At 47.5% G+C, this 22,398-nt stretch overlaps 1 protein-coding gene across 7 annotated transcripts in view; it reads right to left on the bottom strand.

Annotated features, from left to right (window-relative positions):
• Positions 1-3,767: 3,767 nt before the first annotated feature.
• ITGA7 (integrin subunit alpha 7) overlaps positions 3,768-22,398 on the bottom strand; it is a 96,909-nt gene continuing 78,278 nt past the window's right edge. For 5 of the 7 annotated variants that reach the window (XM_082212395.1, XM_082212396.1, XM_082212401.1 and 2 more), the window contains 16 exons: positions 22,200-22,295; positions 21,360-21,421; positions 20,938-21,107; positions 19,998-20,147; positions 19,585-19,697; positions 19,019-19,208; positions 17,706-17,789; positions 17,532-17,611; positions 16,183-16,260; positions 14,113-14,215; positions 12,664-12,840; positions 11,316-11,417; positions 11,007-11,120; positions 10,050-10,148; positions 8,810-8,935; positions 3,768-6,408 (listed from right to left, as the gene is read on the bottom strand). In XM_082212395.1, coding sequence (XP_082068521.1) covers positions 6,229-6,408; positions 8,810-8,935; positions 10,050-10,148; positions 11,007-11,120; positions 11,316-11,417; positions 12,664-12,840; positions 14,113-14,215; positions 16,183-16,260; positions 17,532-17,611; positions 17,706-17,789; positions 19,019-19,208; positions 19,585-19,697; positions 19,998-20,147; positions 20,938-21,107; positions 21,360-21,421; positions 22,200-22,295 — 1,924 coding nt within the window. In that variant the 3' untranslated portion in view covers positions 3,768-6,228. Of the gene's footprint in view, positions 6,409-8,005; positions 8,157-8,809; positions 8,936-10,049; positions 10,149-11,006; positions 11,121-11,315; positions 11,418-12,663; positions 12,841-14,112; positions 14,216-16,182; positions 16,261-17,531; positions 17,612-17,705; positions 17,790-19,018; positions 19,209-19,584; positions 19,698-19,997; positions 20,148-20,937; positions 21,108-21,359; positions 21,422-22,199; positions 22,296-22,398 lie in introns of all 7 variants that reach the window. The other 2 variants (XM_082212397.1, XM_082212398.1) reach the window with 2 other exon arrangements.

Here is a 22,398-nt window from a genome sequence, read left to right as displayed (position 1 = left end):
ATTGGCTGCAGGAGCTTCCTGCAGCCAATCGGAAGCTGCGCCTTGGTTTCTGAACGTTTTGGGAGTAGAACGGACTTCCGGAATGGATTCTGTTCGACTTCCGAGGTACCACTGTATAGCTGTGTTCCTCCAGACAAACCACAAGTTATAACCAAGGTTCATTCTGTAGGGTAAGGTAAAGGTAAAGGGACCCCTGACCATTAGGTCCAGTCGTGACCGACTCTGGGGTTGTGGCACTCATCTCGCTTTATTGGCCGAGGGAGCCGGTATACAGCTTCCGGGTCATGTGGCCAGCATGACTAAGTCACTTCTGGCATACCAGAGCAGCGCACGGAAATGCCATTTACCTTTCCGCCGGAGCAGTACCTATTTATCTACTTGCACTTTGACGTGCTTTCGAACTTCTAGGTTGGCAGGAGCAGGGACCAAGCAACGGAAGCTCACCCCGTCGCGGGGATCCGAACCGCCGACCTTCTGATCAGCAAGTCCTAGGCTCTGTGGTTTAACCCACAGCGCCACCCGCGTCCCTATTCTGTAGGGTAGCCACCCTCTAATAACTAGCATGCTTGAGTCTAATTAATACAATAAGGGGTTAATGCAGTAGAGTCAGCTGTCCTGCCAAGCTTAGCCTACCGTATGCCATTTCTGCTCACCTCTGCATGTGAATTTGGCGTGTGAGCAGCTCTGGACTGTGGGATATAAAGCTGTCAGTCAAGTCCAACATTCCAAGAGAGGACTAACTGCCTCTATGTAAACTAAGCCTGCCTTCAGGAATAGCTCTGTAAACCTGAATGAATATGATAGTAAAGTAGTTTATGTTAATATGATTCAGATTCATGTGTGTTTTCTTTAAGAGGGGCAGAAAGGGATTATCAACCAGGAAGGTAAATAATTATCGATAGGACTCAAACGAGTTAGCAACCTGCTTGTCGTTGCATAAACTCAAACAGGGGATCGTTTAAACTCTGCTAAATTATATAAACGTTTCCACACAGATTGCTCCCTCCAGCTGCCTGGCTTTTACCAGCCTTTTTCAGACTAGAATGGAGTCTGAAACAAGTACTCTTCTATACCAATAGTTTTGGAAAGTCAGCTACGTTTTAAAGCCTGTGCATCTTTTTCTGACTGCTGTATGGAAAAGCACATGACTGACCTTTGAAGAGTTTTGTAAGTAAACCATTTTATAATTTATCAAACAGGCTAGGGAAGTGGGATACTTTGGAAATGACTATTAAAGGGGACATTTCGGAACTCACTGGAAAGGGCACATTTTAAAATATTTCCACACTTTTCTTGGCTCCATGTTTTGCCATGTTAGAACTCTGCTGGGGTTTTCTCACCAGAGTACTTGCCCCAGACTTGGGTCGTAGTTTCCAAGGATTTCCAACCAGCGGCGTAGCGTGAGTTGTCAGCACCCGGGGCAAGGCAAGTAATTTGCGCCCCCTAACCCGGGGCAAGGCAAGTAATTTGCGCCCCCCCTAACCCCTAACCTGCCGATCTGAGGCGAGTTGCCGCTGGCGCTGCCGCCCAAACGACGCCGCTTGCCCAGAGGAGGAGGGGGGCAGAGAGGCGAGGAAAATGCAACATGGCCCAGCAGCTGCTGCAGCAGCAGCGGAGGCGGGGCTGTGAGGAGGGGCTGCCTGGCGCGTCCTCCGCGGCGAGCGCTGAGAGCAGCTGCCTGCCGGGCGCCTTCAGCCCGGGCGCGCGCACAGCTCATCGGTTCCGTGAGACATGGGGCTCTGCTACAGCCTGCGCCGGAGGCTCTTCGGCGAGTCCGGAGGCAGCAAGCGCGCCCCCCCAGATGTTGCGCCCGGTGCGGCTGGCACCCCTGGCACCCCCCACGCTACGCCACTGTTTCCAACACATTCTTGGTTGGACAAGCTTATGGTTTGTTTGAAGAAGGAAACCTATTGCATTTGCAGAGTCATGATTTGATATAGCATTATGTCACAACTGCACCTCAAAATCTTTCACCAGGGCAGCTCACACAGTACTTTTGTTTGTGTATATACAAGATATGTTATGCATTAATTAAGAGTATAAAGTGTGAATATGTATATATGCAGTGTTATTTTTCTAGATAACGTCGACCATGAACTTCTCTCTTGTTCTCTTAGAATGGCAATGGTGCCCACCTGAAAGGTCAGGAGCTAAGCGCTAGTGAGCGCAAGCTGAAAAATAGTCCTGAATATAAGACTTTTTTAAACAAGATTTTTTTAAATTGCTGTAACTCACCCTGTCTCTCTAGGCAGGTGGGGCTGTACATTAAATATAAGCTTTGTTTACATCTTGTCCATATGTTGCTGTGAATTAGTCTTGATCATATTTGCTTTTTCCTAGCTTCCTCTAGGCTTGCTGCCATTAATCCCCACCCACTCTTTAAATGATGGTTAGTCTCCTTCTGCTAGAATAGTTTTCACAATATTCCAGAAAGTAGAGCCAGAGAATAAGCAGGTCATTTTTGCAATGAACAGCTATATAGGATTGTATTAACGACCTGGAACTTTATTTATTTATTGTCATGTGCACTAAAGGGCCAGATCTGTCAATAACTCCAACCACCAGTTACACTTTCAGCAGCACTTTCTGGAGCACATAGGTGAGCATGTTGCCTTTCTGAGGCAAATAAACAGAGAGGGAAATTGAGGTGCTTATAGGCGCACATTGCAAATGGTTTGTTCATTTGTGAAATAGTTCACATTTTTACACAGGGGAAGCAAACTTGGTGCCCGCCGAATATGGAGGACTCCCAACTCCCATCAGTCTTAGCCAAAATAGCCAAAAGCAAGGGATGATGGGAGGTGTCGTCCAAAAACCCTTGTAAGGTACCCTATTATAACAGATCTGGGTCCCTACAGAGGAAGTGCCAAAATCAGGGTAGCTGAGCTTTTGGAATCGGTTCCTTCAAGTTCCTCAGTTGCTCCATCTGCCTAATTGATTGTCCCTCTTGCACACCCAGCCCCAAGTCATGTATGGGCAGTAAATTTGCTCTCTCTGCCATATGCTGGGCTGATGTTACCATGTGAACTAATTTTATTTATGGCTAAAATCCTCAGTGCAATTGTTGTGGTTTCAATAGCGTCTTCTGTTGCACGTTTTGGATCCAGCAAATGGATCCAGCAAATGGTTCCATTAAGACAAATTGGTAGGCCCCCTCCCTTAACTGTCTGGTAGCTGGAAAAACAAAGACCCTTGTTCAGAGCTGGAAGCTGGAAGCAGCAGGATGGAAAGCCAAAGAGAGAGAGAGAGAGAAATGCTTGATTTCTGTTTGAATCCAAGGTTCCAGCTATGGGAGATCCAAGGCCTTCTTGGGAGTGTGAATGCTGTGAGCCCCTCCATCATAGCTGTTGTGTTTTGGCATAACATGCAGTTGTTTGGGAGCATGACAAGGAAAAATAAACAACCCAAGTGTGCCTGCAGCCTTTTCTCAGGGTCCCTTGCAACTGAATGTCACCCTGAGGGATTTCTGTCCAGATGTTATTAAGAAGTTTCATGCTTAACGTATTACACTTCATCAGCAGGCGGCTGGTTTTCAATCCGCAGGCGCCTTCTGTGTTTTTCAAGCAGCGTAATCCAGATACCATGCAGGAGGTTGTGTTTGGGAGTTTCCCTTCTTTTCTCTTAGCCCAAGTAGGGGAGTTGTGTTCCCTTTATCAGCCAGGCACTTTCATTTTGCTGCCAACCTTCTGAGAAATGCAACATAAACCCACTGCAGCCAAGACCCTGATCACAGCAGTCATTTAACAGCAAAGAGGTTTGCAGCACAATAAAGATTACCAGATTTATTGCGTGGCATAAACTGGAGTGTGGACTGGAGACCTTATGCTTCGGTGGATCTGTAGTCTTTTGAGATGCCATAGTCCTTTGCCGTTTCTACTGCACTAACTCTGGCCTCCCTTCCAAAAGCCATTTAACAGTGGGTTGAATGGGTTTGCTGCAAGGTCTTGCTTTTATGAGTTTCAGTAAATGCTCCAAGGTGGAAAGCTCTTGCCCTGCATTTTCCACACCTTATTCTACCCACTAGTGATTCTGGTCACATCCACACGCCCTACACTTAAAACACTCTTTATACCACTTTAACAGTCGCAGAGAATCCTGGGAACGGTAGTTTTGTTATTTTACAATCAACAATCACAAAAAGGTAGATCTGAAAGCAATGGCCGTCTGCAAATTGTCACCATTTGCGTCTGACAAGAGATTGGAAGGGACAGTCCTTCCCGCAAAATTCAGATTAGTATTAACACACACACCCCGACCTTGGAAAAGGCACAGCTTGTTGGAAAGCATGGAGTTGAATGTAGGATCTAAGGGCACCAGTAAAAAAAGGGTTATTGGCACCTGTTCTTCTTGAAGAGTGGTCAGAAGGGGTTCTAGAGCAGTGAACCCTTTTAGTAAGGATACTGGGAACCCAGTGTCTCCTATACCCACCAACTTCTGATACTTTATGATTTAAAGAAATCCATTTTCTTCCTGCATTAAACATCTACGTCAACAGTGTGGTTCAACAGATCAGACCCTCCAAGTGTCCCTATTTTCCAGGGATGTCCCTGATTTAGAAACCATCCCAGTTTCTGATTTGATCCCGGAATATCCCACTTTTCCTTAGGATGCCCCTATTTTCACTGGAGAAATGTTAGAGGGTTAACTGAGCCCTGAGCTGTCAGAATGTATAGGTAAGGGTTTTTTCTTTTTCTTTTTCTTTAAAAAAAGTTTCATTATGTTTTTATATATGTTGGAAGCTGCCTGGAGTGCCTGGGGCAACCCAGTAAGAAGTGTGGGCTATAAATAGTAAAATCATCATTATGGAATGGGACGTCCCTATTTTCATCGGAGAAATGTTGGAGGGTGTGGTAGAGAAGGGTAGGGGGCTTGACCCTGGCTGCCATTTTTATCATCCAAAATTTCAGTGACGTTTTCAATAAGGGCTGTGAAGTCTTCTGCTTATCCTGCTCACCATCCTCACACTACCCTAGCGAGGCAGGTCACTGCCTACCAAAGTTACAAAGAAGGAACTGTCAGCAAAGAGGTAGGGGAGTTGTCTAGGCCACCAAGGAAGGAGGTCTGTGTGTGTGTGTGTGTGTGTGTGTGTGTGTGTAAGTGCGCATGTGTGACAACCCAACTGAAGTTGCCACTGCCATATGGTGACCGAGGAAGAGAGCGAAGGGGCTGGGAGGTATCCTTCTGCATTCATTGTGTGGCACAATTTTTAAAAATGTTTTTCCTGCAGGCCCTGCCCTTGCCACTTTGTCCCCTACCCAGGCTGTGGTTATTAGCATATGATTAAGACTGGCATTGATATCCTTCCAGAATGACAATAGCCTTCCTTGTTTTTGGAGAAAGCTGCAAACCATACCAGAGAGCCACCAACGTTATTGAAGAACTTCTGTTATTACACCAGGGATGGAGAACATGTGGTTCTCTAGATGTTGCTGGACTACAATTTCCCATCATCCTACACCATTTTGGCAGCACTGGTTGGGATTGATGGGAGCTTGAGTGTAACCTCATACAAAAGGCTGCAGGTTATTCACTCCTGCACTAAAGCATGTTGTCTTAAACCCAACCTAGTTCTCAACTTCAGGCATCAAGGCTCTCCAATATTAGTTAGACAAAATAAATTACAAAAAGCTAGCATGAAGAAAGTGATCTTGCTCAGGAAGGGGGAATCTCTCGTCTTCTTCACCAGGGGTGGTTGGGTGTGTGTGTTTTTTTGGCTTTGAACCCTTCTAACACACCCAAGGAATCTAGGTTCTTCTCTTTCCCAAAGAATCAGGTCTTGTAGCAAATGTATGCCCCATTTGCAGTGGGGTAGACAGTGACAGATGCTATTCCAACTCTCAGCAGCAAAATACAAAGTTCTGTTCCCAGCAGATAACGCTTTAGGGAACTAGAAATAGAGGGTTCCTCCTACTGCTGGTTCAGTTTTCTGCATCGGCTGCTACCCAGCTTTGCAAGGAAAAGCAGAATACCAGAAAAAAATATCCTTAGCAACCTTTGGCCTTGCAGAATCTGTCACCATAACCTCCATGGTTAAGCACGTGTCCCCCTGAATCTCTGCTGAATCTCCCACAAGAAACGGGCAGTCCAGTGTCCGCAGATCTTCCAGAGAGGAGAGCAGGCAAGGAACCCTACTATCAGCCAGGCTGGTGCCAACACAAAGGTTTATCCAGTAGCAGCTCTCTCTGCCAATCAGAAGCATGCCACAGGGAGGCCAGGGCAGGGATGTATCTAGGCCGAGACAGGAACGTGACCATCGCCCTCCGCATTCCAGTTAGTGACCCAGTCCTTCTTGGTAATGGTGCCCGTCTTCTCCTCCCGGAAAAGCTGGCGCTCCTGGTGAGGAATCTTGACTGCGTGATACTGCGGCACCTTGTCTTCATGGTAGCGGGCACGTTTGAAGAAGCCAAGCTGCGGAAGAAGAAGCCACAATATTCAATCTATGAAAGTAACAAACAGATTCCCTAATGGAACTGCTGGAAGGCAGGGAAGGATGCCCGCTGTTTTGCCACCAACCCATGGGCTGCATCCAGGAGCTGTAACCAGCGGTGATGATGTATGTTCCCATGGGTCCTCTCCAGACCCCGTTCTTCATCCCCTGTTCACCACACACCATGCATTGGGAAGACATAGCCTATTAGCATGCACTTTTGACACTCACAAACACTCGTGAGGATTCATTCATCAGGGCACTCTCACCCCCTTGCAGCCATCTACAGATTTCCCCTCCTGTGTGCATTTGCTAGCAGATTACTGAAAAACGTCTTGCACTTTTGCACCACATCCAGGGGGACGTTTACCATATTCTGGGCTTGTAGGGTGGAACCTGTGCCCCTCCAAATGTCGTTGAACTACTGCTCTTATCATTCCTGGCCCTCTGTCATGCTGGCTAGCATTGGTGGAAGAAAGTGTCCCATCAACATCTGGTGAGTCACAGGTTCCCCAACGCTACTACAGCACAGGAAATATTCTGGACAAAGGCAGATACTCTGACAGTCCTAATGGGAAGCCAGGCGTTTTGGCAGTACACATCCTGTCAGCTGTGGTAGCTTGCAGGGATGGAGGAGATAAAAGCAAGACCAGATAGAAGGACCTGCATGTCTGGACACTGGAGGTTCAGAAGTGCTGAATTAGGGTATCTGTTCCCATAAACCATCTGGGTGTGCCCCTGTTGTGACATAGTTTCTAATCCCTTGCACATTCACACACAAACCCGGTATCAGCTCCACGATCTGAGAGTTAGGTGGGATCAGGGGCAGGATGTCCTCAGTGGGCCCACCTCCTCCTTGCTGTCACTGCAGTCCATCCACTTGCCATCCCACTTTGGATCCAGTGCATCCAGAGAGAAAGAGAGAGAGGAGAGGCAGCAGCTCCTTGTCCTTGCCTCTAGCTGCTGACTTACTTAGAACAAGCAGTGCCACTAAGGAGAACACGCAGTAGAGCTGGGGGGTTTCAGGGGTTTGCAGTGGGTTTGGGGCCTCATTGGGTGCCCAGCAATGCCATCCAGGCACCAGCTATCTTAACTAGCCTGAGGATTTTGTAGACTGTCATCTGCACTTGTGAGCATATACCTGAGTAGCAGCTAAGTACTTCACACTCCTGCTTTTTTTGCATGCATGCACCCAACTCTCAAGGCATTTGCAGAATTATATTCTGCTACACACTCACATGCCGTCATTTCCAACAGCATTTAGGCTTTTGGTGCTACTGCTTCCTGAAGTCCTTGACTATCTGTGGATTATTTCATGGCTATGTATTGTTAACAGTCAACATCCTCACAACCCACCAAGAAATCCACATGCACAAAATAATGGTAATCTTGTATGTTACGATCTGCAAAATCCTCCACACACACACACTCCCGGGTGCACTGAGGGCATACTTTGAAGTCCACTGGCCTGCTGTTTGCTTGCACATGCACTAATATTTTTAGTGAGCTCACATTAAGAGCACTCCATCACTTGTTATTCCCATTCCCACATCTGTGCCCTCACTCCTACACACGTACAAGCAGAGGGTCAGTCAGGTGGCGAGGCCGGGCATTACCGCTAGGCCTCCATGGCCTGCCTATCGGCATCAGACGGCTGTATGGCCAGCCGAGCCCGGTAATAGTTCGTGGAGTATTTGGATTCCCGGCTTGTCCTCTTGAAGAAGCCGCACTGGGAGCGAGGAGAAGTATGAATGGCGTTATCAGCTTTGCATATGACCTGTCTCCAGGGATGGGGTCTAAAGGCCTGAGCAGCAGCAACAGGATGGCATCCTAAGACTCATCCGTGTTCATGGGTACCACTCAAGCGGACTCCATCTCCCATCATTCTCCACAGGGTAGAGGCTTTGGGTTCCCTGCCACCAGGCAGTTAACTTCAAAATGTAAATCCCATCTGATACAGTCCAATTGTTTTGAAAGAATGTGACCTCGGGGCTCTGCGGCTGTGGGGAATGGCCTCTAGGGGTTGGACGTTTGTTGCAATGGGGATAATCTCCAAGGGTCTTTATCAAGGCAATTATTTGCAATAATGGACTTTGTTGTCCAGATTCAAATTTTAGTGTGATGAAGTAAACTGGAACCACCTTGTAAACTCTGCTCCAGCATCACAGAATCGTAGAATTGTAGAGTTGGAAGAGACCCTGAAGATCATCTAAGTCCAACCCCCTGCAATGCAGGAATCTCAGCTAAAGCATCTATGACAGATGGCCATCCAACCTCTGCTTAAAAACCTCCAAGGAAGGAGAGTCCACAACCCCTGGAAGAGGGGCAAATCCCCACAGAACCACCCTGGTCACCGCTGCCCCTTTCTCCAGGCCAGCTCACCTTCCATAAGATGGAGACGAGCAGCCCCAGCACTAGGATCCCAGCTAGTACCGCAATGAGGATGATCCACCAAGGCACGCCTCGTGCCACGGCTACGCTGGGATCCAAGTAGACCATCACTGGGATCTGGGGGGGAAAGCAAGGTTGCAGAAAGTGAGAGAGCAAACCAAAATGTGGTGAAGAATGGCAGCCTGAGCCACTGCTCAGCTCAGCTGTAAAACCACCTCCCTCTCCGAGGAACAGGCACCCCTATCACTGGCACTTTCTGAAACAAAAGACTGTGATCAAACTAAGGGTGCTTACAGACTGGTAGTATCTTTGGACAGTCTGCTAATGCTATTTGCATAGGGAGGAGGTTCAGTCTGCATGGCATCCCATGCCAATACTGTTAGCAACACTCTGGGCTATGTGCATAAAAGCCCGTATCTGATTTAAAAGGCTGGTTTTCTTGGACAGTATCTCACTCCTCATTTTCGTATCCTTCCCCCCTCCCTTTTTAAATGGGCATTGCATATTTTACTGGGACAGGAAGAAGTGGAACTGCTGCCGAGACCACATAAAACCGGTCTTGAAAGACCTACACTGGCTCCCAGTACGTTTCCAAACACAATTCAAAGTGTTGGTGCTGACCTTTAAAGCCCTAAACGGCCTCGGCCCAGTATACCTGAAGGAGTGTCTCCACCCCCATCAACTCAGTCCAGACACTGAGGTCCAGTGCCGAGGGCCTTCTGGCGGTTCCCTTGTGAGAAGCCAAGTTACAGGGAACCAGGCAAAGGGCCTTCTCAGTAGTGGCGCCCGCCCTGTGGAATGCCCTCCCACCAGATGTCAAAGAGAAAAACAACTACTGTACCAGACTTTACAAGACATCTGAAGGCAGCCCTGTTTAGGGAAGCTTTTAATGTTTAATAGACTATTGTATTTAATATTCTGTTGGAAGCCGCCCAGAGTGGGTGGGGAAACCCAGCCAGATGGGCGGGGTATAAATAATATAAATAAATAAATAATCATATCATTTCAGTTAAGATTCCTCTTCTCTCTGACCCGGCAGCAGCAACGGGGGGGGGGGGGAACAGTGAGAAAGGCATAACTAGAAATCATTTATTCATTTATTAAATTTGTACGCTGCTCTTCGCCCAAAGATCACAGGGCAGTTCACAACCTAAAGATACAAACTGTCCTTGGCTGCAAAGTATTTCAGATTGCGCAAGGAAAATAGCAAGGGGCAAATGAGCTCCAGTACCTGCGCCGTGGCATCCTTCAGAACCAGGTTGCGGATGGTAGATTTCACAGTGATGCTGGCTCGAACAATCACTTCCACCGATGTCGTGTCATAGTACTCCTAAGGGCAAAAGGGAAGAGGGCTCAGAACAACCAAAAGTCATCATAGGATTGTAGAGTTGGAAGGGACCCTGAGTGCCAACTAGTCCAACCGCCTGCACTGCAGGAATCTTTTGCCCAATGTGGAGCTCAGACCCATGGCCCTGAGATTAAGAGTCCCCTGCGCTACCAACAGAGCTATCCCAGGGAATGGACAAGCCTGTAGTTAGGATACTGAAAACCATTGCCATGAGTATTGCAAGGGTTCCCTCGCGTCCAATGCATGACTTCATTTTAGGTTCTAAATGGCCCTTTTAAGTGGAACGCTCTCATCTAGGATTGCAAGCAATTACCACTGTGAGCCAAGCCACACAATTCATGGAGGTACTCCCTAAAACATATTATTGGTAACCTGAAATTAGCTGAGCAGGGAGAAGTCCTTGATTTGCGCAGTCTACCCCAGAGGTTATTTAAGGGACCAGGTGGTGCTGTGGGTTAAACCACAGAGCCTAGGACTTGCCAAATCAGAAGGTCGACGGTTCGAATCCCCACGACGGGGTGAGCTCCCATTGCTCGGTCCCTGCTCCTGCCAACCTAGCAGTTCAAAAGCACGTCAAAGTGGAAGTAGATAAATAGGTACCGCTCAGGCGGGAAGGTAAATGGCGTTTCCATGCGCTGCTCTGGTTCGCCAGAAGCAGCTTAGTCATGCTGGTCACATGACCTGGAAGCTGTACGCCGGCTCCCTCGGCCAATAAAGCGAGATGAGCGCTGCAACCTCAGAGTTGGTCACGACTGGACCTAATGGTCAGGGGTCCCTTTACTCCAGAGGTTTACACATATTGCTGTTCATCTAATATCCAGCAGGAGGAGCCCAACTAACCTCTAGGAAGGTGCTGTTCCAGAGACGGCCCCAGATGCTGAGCACAGCTGAACGGTCAAAGCTGTAGAGAGGACACTGGAAAAGCTGGCAATGAGCAGTGCCCACAGCACAGTCCTGAAGCATGAGACAAAGAGTCATCAAGTATTTTAGTACCAGTCGGTTTGCCAGAAATTATATCCTATACATCAGAGATCCATCAAAACCCAGGTGTTTAAGGTTGTTGTTTAATGAAAAACGGGTTAAGAGACAGCAAAATTTGAGTGGAGGGCCGGCAGACGTAATGCTTTCAACGTGAAAAATCTCACTCACCAACGTGACATTTTTTTGCTTTCCCCAATAAGTCAGTGGCCGGTTGGCAGGCACCTCAGGCGGCTCCGCCTCTCGCTTCTTCCTACCCTGGTGAAGAGGCTCCTGAAGAAAAGAGCAAGGGATTGGGGACACTTTAGAAACGTGTCGTTTTCTGATCACAAACCAAAAACTGGTCCTCACCGCTGCCTCAAGGAAGCAACCGATTTGAAGGCAACTGTCAAGGAGCCATTAAACACACACACCGGACACAAGGCAGAGAAAAACCACCAGCAAACTGACACACACATAAATTGATGAATTGGACCATGGGTAGGCAAACTAAGGCCCGGGGGCCGGATCCGGCCCAATCGCCTTCTAAATCCGGCTCACAGACGGTCCAGGAATCAGCATCTTTTTACATGAGTAGAATGTGTCCTTTTATTTAAAATGCATCTCTGGGTTATTTGTGGGGCATAGGAATTCGTTCATTATTTTTTCAAAATATAGTCCGGCCCCCACAAGGTCTGAGGGACAGTGGACCGGCCCCCTGCTGAAAACGTTTGCTGACCCCTGATAGATTAACATTAGGTCTTTGCTTTTGAATTAGGAAGAATGTGAAACAAAGTCAGCCCTATGCTTTCGCATGGCCAACTGCGCCCAGAAAATGGGGCTTTTGAATAGAGGTGATTAGAACCTGACCGTGTCTTGGTATGGGAAACAGCATACAACAAATCCTTGTGGATAGAAAATGATCTGTGATTTAACCAGTTAACAAATCTTCATTGATTGGGAGAGGAAGCAATCCTAGCCCCTCCTCTCCCATCATGTTAGTTGCTGGAGGGAGTTAGGCTATGGCAGAGTTGTCTGTCCACTGGTATCCTAAGAACAGATGAGTGGCCAGTGGTACATCTATTTTGCATCCACCTGCCGGTTGTGTATACGACACAGGGAACAACAAAAACCAGGAACCGTGCACTTCGTATCAATGCAAAAACAAAAAACCACATCTCTTTCTACAGATAAATTTCCCACCCAGGAAGGCAGAAATAACTGCAAAAAAAGAACGGGCAATGTTTGGACATCCCTAGGAGAAATCATGAATACACAATATTAATTGTGCTTTCACTATTACACACAGCAGGTATTTATTAAGAACCTGGCAGCAGTGGGAGGACCTGACTACTGTTTTTATGTTCATCATAAAAACGACAAATGAACCTTAAAAAAACAACAACCCCATGGCAACTAGTACCAGAATCAAAGACACATCTGCCTGGAAGAGAGGAGATGAGTGCTATCATCAACTGCTATCATCAACATTGCCTGCTTATCATGCAACCCCTGTTTGTCAAGTTCCCACGGCACCTACCAGAGCCAGATTGAGTGAGTTGGGTTTTGGGCTGCAGATCGTGCGATGCTGCGGCTGGGTCGATAGCTCCAGCTTCAGTGGGTAGAGGAGCCACTTTCCATTTGCAATTTCATGGGGCCACATGACGTTGAGGAAAGCTGAGCCCAGCGTATTCAGGGACTGGCCTTGGTTTGAGACCTGGTGTGTTGACAGAGAAGGACAAGCTGTGTTGGAGGAGAATGAAAGGGAAACTGGGTGCCGAAGGGAAGCAAACTCCTCCTCCAACCTTGCGCCACCCCCTGGGTTTTACTCCATATAAACAAGGTTACACTTGTGTGCTTTGCATTAAGCTGGACTCAGTACCCCCTCCAATAGTTATTAACACGAGTGAAATCCCCACCATCCATAAATATGCATTGAAAAGGCACATACATATTTCATGATTAATCTAAGTAACTTTGATTAAGATTATTCTTTGTATTTGTGGGGTAGGTGAGGGAGAAGATCTCCCCCATTATATTCTCCATTGTCAGCACTATCAAAACCCCAGAAAGAGATTTTTGGAACAGACACTGGCACCGCCACAGGGACAGAACCCTGAAGTGGAAATATGTTGGTTATTATCTGGCTGTGATCTGCTTGTCACATGCAAAACAGCCCTATTTTCTAAAGTCGCTAAAAAAGTACTCATGCCAGCTGTATAAAAGACAATACTGTGCAGGCGATTCATTAATTTGACTTATTGTAAATGGATCTATATCTCTGGGTTTCTTTTAACAGGTTTTAATTGACTTGCTGGATCTGTAACTGAATTTGTAATGGCTTTTAGTCACACACAATAAATGTTCGCTTGATTGATTAAGATTATTGGAGCAGGATATCCCATTGATATACAGTGGTGCCTCGCAAGACGAAAAGAATCCGTTCTGTGAGTCTCTTCGTCTAGCGGTTTTTTCGTCTTGCGAAGCAAGCCCATTGACGGATTAGCGGATTAGCGCTATTAGCGCCATTAGCGGCTTTTAGCGGCTTGTCGGCTTAGCGGATAAACGGCTTAGCGGCTTAGAAAAAGGGGGGAGGAAAAAAAACCGCAGGAACTCGCAATACATTTTCATCTTGCGAAGCAAGCCCATAGGAGATTTGTTTTGCGAAGCACCTCCAAAACGGAAAACTCTTTCGTCTAGCGAGTTTTCCATCTTGCGAGGCGTTCGTCTTGCGGGGCACCACTGTATAGAGAAAGGAAGAAAGTAAATCGGCAGTTGCACAGGGAGGACACAGTAACCATAAATAAAAAACCCACAATCTCTTTCTCTCAAACACCCTAGATCCCATTCCCTATTCAGAACAGACCCCCACCTCCAAACCTCCTGAGTTCTAGCAGTAACTGGCTACAATACTCTAGAAATACTCTGATTGAAGGGTTTGCGAACGACGGCTCAAGGCTTCGATCTGGAGGGGACAAGTGTCACTCACCGTCACTTGGAGGAGAAAAGGACTGCCCACCTCGCTTTCCCTCTTCATGGCACTTTCGCCCCGCACCACCCCGCTGAAGAAGAGCTTATTTGGTTCGGCCACTCTGCAGAGAAAAAGAAGAGATCGTTTATTAATTAGATTATTTATTCTCTTCCAAGGAGCTGAAGGTGATGTACGTGGTTGTTGTCGTCGTCATCCCCATTCCATCCTCACAACAGCCCTATGAGGCAGGGTTAGGCTAAGAGACGGTGACTGGCCCAAGATCGCCCAGTGAGCTTTGTGGCTGAGAGGGGATTCAAACCCTGCTCTCCAAGGTCCTAGTCCAACACTCTAACCATTACACCACATGAGGGTACATGGGAAGCTGGAGAAACAGAAGCCCCGGGCACATCACAGGTGCTGGGAACTGTAGCTCTGTGACAGGTCTCCTCCCATCTCTCAGCATCCTGAACAAACCTCAATTCCCAAGATTCTCTGAGGAAGCCATGAAGGTCAAAGAGGTATAAGAAAGCTTTAAATGTATGGGGTAGACGTGACCTCAATCTCTGCTAATCTGCTCTGTATGGATGCGCATTGAGTTTTGTGCACAAGCAGCGTAGCTTTTTCGATTTATTCTCTTTGGCCATGTGAACAGGCCCCCTGGCCAGGGCCGGATTGAGGTTTGATGAGGCCCTAAGCTACTGAAGGTAATGGGGCCCTTTATATGTCCAGTTGTCCTTTGTCAACAACAAATTGTCGCTGTTTTTTGTGTTGGATATATGCTGTGTGGTAATTTATGGACCTAATAGGTATGTAGGTTTTATTTGTTTTTCCTCTTATATTTGGAAATGTACATCCAGTTCCCCCCCTTTAAAAAAATTTTTGGGGCCCCAAGAGAGCGGGGCCCTAAGCTAAAGCTTGTTTAGCTTATATGTAAATCCGGCACTGCCCCTGCTACCAATGATTCAGGACAGAACCAGTTTATTTTGGTGTGCAGTTCACCACCCTAAGTGGAGAAAATAAGGTCCCGTGAATGTCTATGATTGGCAGAGAAGGTCAAGGCAGGCTAGGAGCAGGGATTGACTTGTGTATGAAGGCAGCCCAATATACTCTTATGAACAAAATACACATATTTAACACATTTGCATGCGATTCCTCTTACAATGCAACTTTTCCACCATTGGAGCGTTTTGGAATGGGCTTCATGGAAGAATGACATGCGGGAATTGTTATATCAAAATTTAAAATACAAGGTAGATTTTTTAAGAATGACCCATGAGCAAATACAGTGGTACCTTGGTTCTCAAAAACCTTGGTTCTCAAACACTTGGGTTCTCAAACTCCAAAAACCTGGAAGTAAGTGTTCCAGTTTTTGAACATTTTTTGGAAGCTGAACATCCAATGCGGCTGTTGGCTTTTGTTTCCGGGGCACCTGCACCAATCAGAAGCTGTGCCTTGGTTTTTGAACACTTCGGAAGTCAAATGGACTTTCAGAACAGATTAAGTTTAGCACTTTTGTTTTTGCTATTCATTTTGCATTTTTGTTTTTGAGGCTTTTTGGTTTAATTTGTTTTTGTGACTGTGTGGAACCCAGTTCAGCTACTGGTTGATTGATTGTGTGATTGTGGAAGTGGATAAAATCCCCCCATCCAAACAATGACTATCATTAGTGCAGGTAAGAAAAAAAATTAATTGTAATTTTTATCATCTACAATACTGTCTTAATTATGTTATAGTACAGTACATTGTTTATTGCTTTCATTTTATGGATCAATGGTCTCGTTAGATTGTAAAACTCATGTTAAATTGCTGTTTTAGGGGTTGTTTTTTAAAGTCTGGAACGGATTAATCCGTTTTGCATTACTTTCTATGGGAAAGCGTGCCTTGGTTTTGGAACGGACTTCCAGAACGGATTAAGATTGAGACCCAAGGTACCACTGTATTAAATTCCAGGTGGCTTTTTATCATGCATGCTTCTAGAACGCTTCTGTTCTGGATGCATCTCTCAGCAGGTGCAAAACTTTTTAACACACTGACAATGAAGTAGCGTTAACTTGAACTGGATGGGAACTACCCCCATGTGACCCTTACCCAGAAACAGAGAGAGGAAGTTCCATGATCACGTGGGCACGTGCTTGCACTGGCGCCAACCCAGGCTGCTCTGAGATCCTGTGGAAGAGAAGAGAGTTGCAGGAGTTTAGCTTACAGGTCTCTCCAGACATCCTGTTTTATTGCGCATTCGTGCTAATTAGCGCTTGTGGTGCTATCACGAGGATCATATGCAAGCTCACTTTCAATATTGTTTGTGCCTAAAAGATTTCAGGGTAGTCACAATGCTTCCTGTCACCGCAGATGCTGCCGACATCCCGTACGTTTTTTTTACAACAACACTTACGGTTTAATTTTGTTGTACTAAAGCCCCTCTGGATTGCAATGTGGTAGTAAAGGTAAGGTAAAGATAAAGGACCCCTGGACGATTAAGTCCAGTCAAAGGTGACTGAGCGCTCATCCTGCTTTGAGGCTGAGGGAGCCAGCGTTTGTCCACAGACAGCTTTCTGGGTCATGTGGCCAGCAGGCCTAAACCGCTTCTGGCGCAACGGGACACAGTGTTGAAAGCCAGAGTGCATGGAAACACCATTTACCTTCCCGCTGCAGCGGTACCTATTTATCTACTTGCACTGACGTGCTTTCGAACTGCTAGGTTGGCAGGAGCAGGGACAGAGCAACGGGAGATCACCCCATCACAGGGATTTGAACCGCCAACCTTCTGATCGACAAGTCCAAGAGGCTCGTGGTTTAGACCACAGTGCCACCCGTGTCCCCACTGGGGAAGTATGGCAGAACAACTAATAAAGCAGGCTAAACCAACCAGCAATTATTGTGTCAAGAACAGTGCTTTTTTGCCTAGAAAAATAAGTGCCACTCACCACATTTACAATAAGTGCCACACTTTTTAACAACAACAAAAAGAGGTGCCAATACTGCGTACCCTTGAGTATCCCCTGAAAAACAGCACTGGTCAAGAATATTTTGCAGAATACAGTTTCAATAAACACCAGTTTGGATGGAAGTAGCCCAACGACAGGGACTGATACCCCCACATGCCAATCTCTGCTACCTGTACCCTCTCTTTCCCTTGATAAACTGCCTGACTCCTACTGCAGCCTCCCCATCGCCCCTGACCTGAGGAATTTCTACAATCCCCTGATGATAGCAAAAGATACCTAAATCAAGGAGTTCCAAAAACATAAGCAAACCCAAGTTGCTTAGCAGTTTATATTTCTTGGAGGCTGACCTTGCAAGATCTGAACTCAGGGCCATCAAATTTACCCAAATAAGCTTGTACAGGTCTTGCACTGCTTGTGGAGGAGCTCCTGCAATGTGCTTTTGCTTTGGCTCTAGCAAGCTCAGCTCTGGGGAGGAAGGGACGCCCTACTCACGTGCTAAGGTTTAGCCCTACTTCCAGCTCGGTGGTCTCCAAGGTAATGCCTGAGGTTTCCAGAACAAGGTAGAATCGGACCTGAAGAGAGAAATGGGGTGGGTTTAAGGTGAAAGTAAGAGCTGTGAAAGAAGCATGGAGGGGAGGGGAGTGGTGGTGCAGATCTGAACCTCACCTGTGTTCCACGTTTCATGGGGTTCCCAAGCTCACATTCCATATAAGAGGCACTCTGGTTAGACATACAAGTTGGGGCCTTCTCCTATGAAAGACAAGGTTTTTCTTTCATCACCAGAAGGTTTGCAGAGCTGTGTGTTTATCTATGCTAACAAGAAAACAAAACCTACCAACCCACAGTGGCGTAGCATGGGTTGTCAGCACCCGGGGCAAGGCAAGTAATTTGCGCCCCCTAACCCGTGGATTTGCGCCCCCTAACCCGTGGATTTGTGCCCCCTAACCCTAACCCCCCGATGTTGCGCCCGGTGCAGCCGGCCCCCCTGCACCCCCCACGCTATGCCACTGCGAACCCACACCGATCTAAATCCTGCACCAAGGATCCCAAACAATTCAATGAGAATAAATGGCTGCATATTATCGGCTCGAACAATTTCCACACCCCAAAGATCAGATTTCAAATAATTTAGAAAAATATGGCAAGGACTGAAGCAATGGAAAGATATGGAAATTGCCATTCATTGTGCTATATATAATAGCTCAATAGCCTATACAGTGGTACCTTGGGATGCGAACAGGATCCGTTCCGGAGCCCCGTTTGCATCCCGAATAGAACGTAAGACGCGACTGTGCATCCTGCCGCTGCCGCGCATGCGCGTGACATCATTTTGACCATTTGCGCATGCGCGAGTGGCGAAACGCAACCTGAAATTCTTATCCTGAAGTGTATTTATCCTGAGGTATGACTGTATTACTCTAAGTTACGATTCAAAAGTAGCCCAACGTGTTCCCTAGCTTTTCTTTACAATCGTGTTAAGAGCTCCAAGAACTGGAGCTTGAATTTGCTTCTTTTCCCCTCACCATTCCCTTTGTATTGTGTATTTGTAAGCCCGTGGGTGGGGACTGCCTTGTTTTTTTAACCATTTGACTGTAAGCAGCTCTGGTAGCCTTTTCTGGCTTAAGAGCAGGGCGATTATGTTTTGCAAAAATATTTACAGCAACCTCAAACTCCGGTCAGCCTCCAACCACAGAGGTAGCTGCCTCCTTTGCGGAAGCAGCTGGTGGAGGCTGGTCCATTAGGGTAAATGAGGCAGTGCTCCACACACCTGTCTTGAATCCCCCAAGGCTCCGCCTCTCATTAGTTCTGGCTCCACTTACTGTTGGCCTGCCCTACCAGTCCCAAAGAGCACCAGGCGCCGCTGGAAGCATCTCTTCTGAGTGCCATCAGATCTGTGACAGCCAATCCCATAGATCAGCTCTTTCCTATGCTCCCCTCTGTGGACTATACAGTACATTACAGCCATTTCCAACGTGTACCATGGCATCGTAGAGGCGCAAAGCAGAATAGGACAAGGTAGGTGGCAGAGAGACAAGCAGCATGGCTTCGTGGGCATCGTCTCCATCCCGCTGTGGCTCAGCTGCATCCGAAGGAAAGTTGGTGACATGGATCTCAAGGGCTACGACTTTTTGGTCACTCATGGAAAAGACATCCAAGCCATCGTCGCCTCTGGAGGAAAGGAAGAGAGGTTACCATGAAGGCCTTGGGTTTTTTTGGGGGGGTTATGCCTAGGTGAACTGGTCCTGGTCTCAACCAGCTGCCTGTTAAGGTTGACCTCTGCAGCATCCCTTCACAAAAATCTAGGAGGGATGCCATTGTGTTGGAGTTGCACGGTAAGGCACAGCAACTTGCGTGTTTCTGCACTCACAACTACTGTGTGACACCAGAAACGTTTCTGCTAAAATTATTTTTAGAAAAAAACATTTTTGTACCACCTTTTAGCCCCAGCAAGCCCCCACCCCTCCAGTGATTTACAAGAACAGAAAACACAGCAAAACCAAATAATCACATCAATGCCAAGTGAGAATTCATACTCTGCTCTTACCTGGGCAGGGGATGGAATACAGCGTCATCAACACGAGAACAGAACCGGTAGTTCAGCTGCAAGTTGCTCTGACAGATCTTGTCCTCCCCACATCCCTGCTTGAGGAAATTCACCTGGGGGAACACAACACCCAAAGGTGGGGGGGCATGGCAGAGCTACAAGCGGGGGCAGCTCCAGAAGCACTCTTACAAAGACCCCCTACAGGAGACAAACACTGGCTTAAAAGCTGCAATAGTGCACAACCCAATGCACAGTGCAGATCTTTGAACAAGCCAAAATGCACAGGGGAGACAGAATAAATGGCAAGACATAAGGCTCCTCATTTGTTTCTCTCAATGAAACATGCCTTTGCTGCTCACGTGTTGAAGGGGATCCAGGCTTCAGCCTTGGATCCAGCTGTCACACATGCCTACCTCTGTCCTCTGAGTGCTGGGTGGCACAACATTCAGCACCGGCATTAGTGGGCCCAGCGTGGCGCCCTGGGCCTGGCGCTTGCTGCGGGCATGCTTGATGTTGTAGTTCATCATCACCACAATGGGATGCAGCTTGTCCCGGACTTGGTCCTGCAACAGAGGCCATTGTTGTTTTTTATGGAGAGAGAAAATTCCCATGACTCCCTTTTCTCCCACAAAATGACAACAAATTCCAACCCCCTGCTGCTCAGATCCTGTCCAGGCCCTAAACAGATTAGTCAAACGTGTTCCTGCCTCCTGACCCGCAGCATGAGATTGTATAAAGGTAAAAAGATAAAGGACCCCTGGATGGTTAAGCCCAGTCAAAGGCGACTATGGGGTTGCGATGCTCCTCTCGCTTTCAGGCCGAGGGAGCCGGCGTTTGTCCACAGACAGCTTTCCCGGTCACATGGCCAGCATGACTAAACCGCTTCTGGTGCATAAACACCGTGATGGAAACCAGAGAACACAAAGACGCCGTTTACCTTCCCGCCACAGTGGTACCTATTTATCTACTTGCACTGGCATGCTTTCAAACTGCAAGGTTGGCAGGAGTTGGGACAGAGAAACAGGAGCTCACCCCATCGCAGGGATTCAAATCACCAACCTTCTGATCAGCAAGCCCAAGAGGCTCAGTGGTTTAGACCACAGCGCCACCCATGTCCCATGGGCTTGTATACTACCCAGTGACCCAGCACAGGATTTCTAACTCAGGGATACTAGAAAGCTGGGGTGTGGGAGAGATAGTGTGGGTTGTAAGCCTAGTGCTTAAACAGGGCTGCCATACCGCTCCCTTCAATGCCCAAGTTCCTTTATTCCTCAATTACTTTTAAGTGGCTGAGCTCCCAAAGCTATTGCAGGTGGTTCTAACAGCCCAAGGATGCTCCAGTGAGGGACCCACCTTCAGCTGCAGTGTGGCCTTGGTACAAGAACGGACATGTTGCTGGGGCAGCTCCACTACCCCGGAGAACTGGTGCTCGGCGTCTGTGGGCTTCCGGTTGTGGAAGGTGACTCGGGAAGCCTGGCCTGATTTCCGGCGGTCGGTATCAGCGTCAAAAGTGTACTCAAGCACTGGGGGAAGGAGCGGAGGCTGTGAGTTGGGGCAAGGGAGAGGGCAAAAGAGGAAGAGACGGAAAGCTCCTTCTATTGGTGTCAGGATTCAGCATCTCCTGGGTTTCCTTATTATCTCAGTGCGGAGAGACAGATACTACTACAAAGTCCAGATGCAACAGGGGGGTGGGGAACACAGTGCGCTGCCTTGTAACCTAGCTAAGCACCACAAAGGCAACAAGTAACTACTGATGAGGCCCAGTCAATACTCACTGATGGACGGGCTGTAGCTTGGGGGGTTGGCGGTGTAGCTGAAGCAGGCTCTCACATCCATGCTAAGGAAGAAAGCAGAGAAGAGACTCTTATTAACAGTAGAGCTCTCCTGAGCTCAGCAGGCTTGAACATATCTTGGGTGTGGGGTACCTCCGTTTTCTAGAGTTAAAGAGGACTAGTCCTGGATTAAGAGAGCTATGAACACTGAAGTGCGTCACTCCCCCTGGGCAACATTGAGTCTTCCCCCAAATCATTAGATGTACCCCAAAGACCACACATGCACTGTGGGATTCTGGCAGGAGATACACTAACTGGACAAACAGCTCCAGAAAAATAAGGTGTCCAAACCCATAGCTCTGCTCTGGTGACTGTAAAAATCCTACCCATAGAGGCATGCAGGTGATTGGCATAGTGTTAGGTCCACTGGATCAGATAACGGTCAAAAGGTAAAGGACCTCTGGACGGTTAAGTCCAGTCAAAGGTGACTATGGAGTTGCGGTGCTCATATCGTTTTCAGGCCAAGGGAGCCGGCGTTTGTCCACAGACAGCTCTCTGGGTCATGTGGTCAGCATGACTAAACTGCTTCTGGTGCAATGGGACACTGTGACGGAAGCCGAAGTGCACAGGAATGCCGTTTACCTTCCTGCCGCAGTGGTACCTATTTATCCAGTTGCACTGGTGTGCTTTCAAACTGGGGCATACCTAACATGCAAGAGGATAAGGCAACAGGTGTATAGGCGCATCCATGAAAGCACCATTTGGCATCACGTGCAAAAGGGAACGGGAAGAGCGGCAAAGAAGCAAGGAAAGAGACTGTGCATTAAGAAGACTAGTTCTCACCAGATGCCCACATGGTGGCGACAGTTCATGGCCTCCAGGTCAACATTCTGGGGGGAGATGGTGACATTTCTGGAGATGCGGATGACAGGTCGGGATCTAAAATATAGATTGGACATTCATAAGTGATTGGGTCACTTGCAGACAAATTTGGGTGGGGTGGGTGTCATTGGACCCTGCTTGGTAATGCAGAGTTCTTAAG

The sequence above is a fragment of the Podarcis vaucheri genome (assembly GCF_965113315.1).
Source record: "Podarcis vaucheri genome assembly, chromosome: 2".
NCBI lineage: Eukaryota > Metazoa > Chordata > Lepidosauria > Squamata > Lacertidae > Podarcis > Podarcis vaucheri.
Note: the sequence above shows the minus strand (reverse complement) of the source record. Positions and strands in the feature narration are given on the sequence as shown.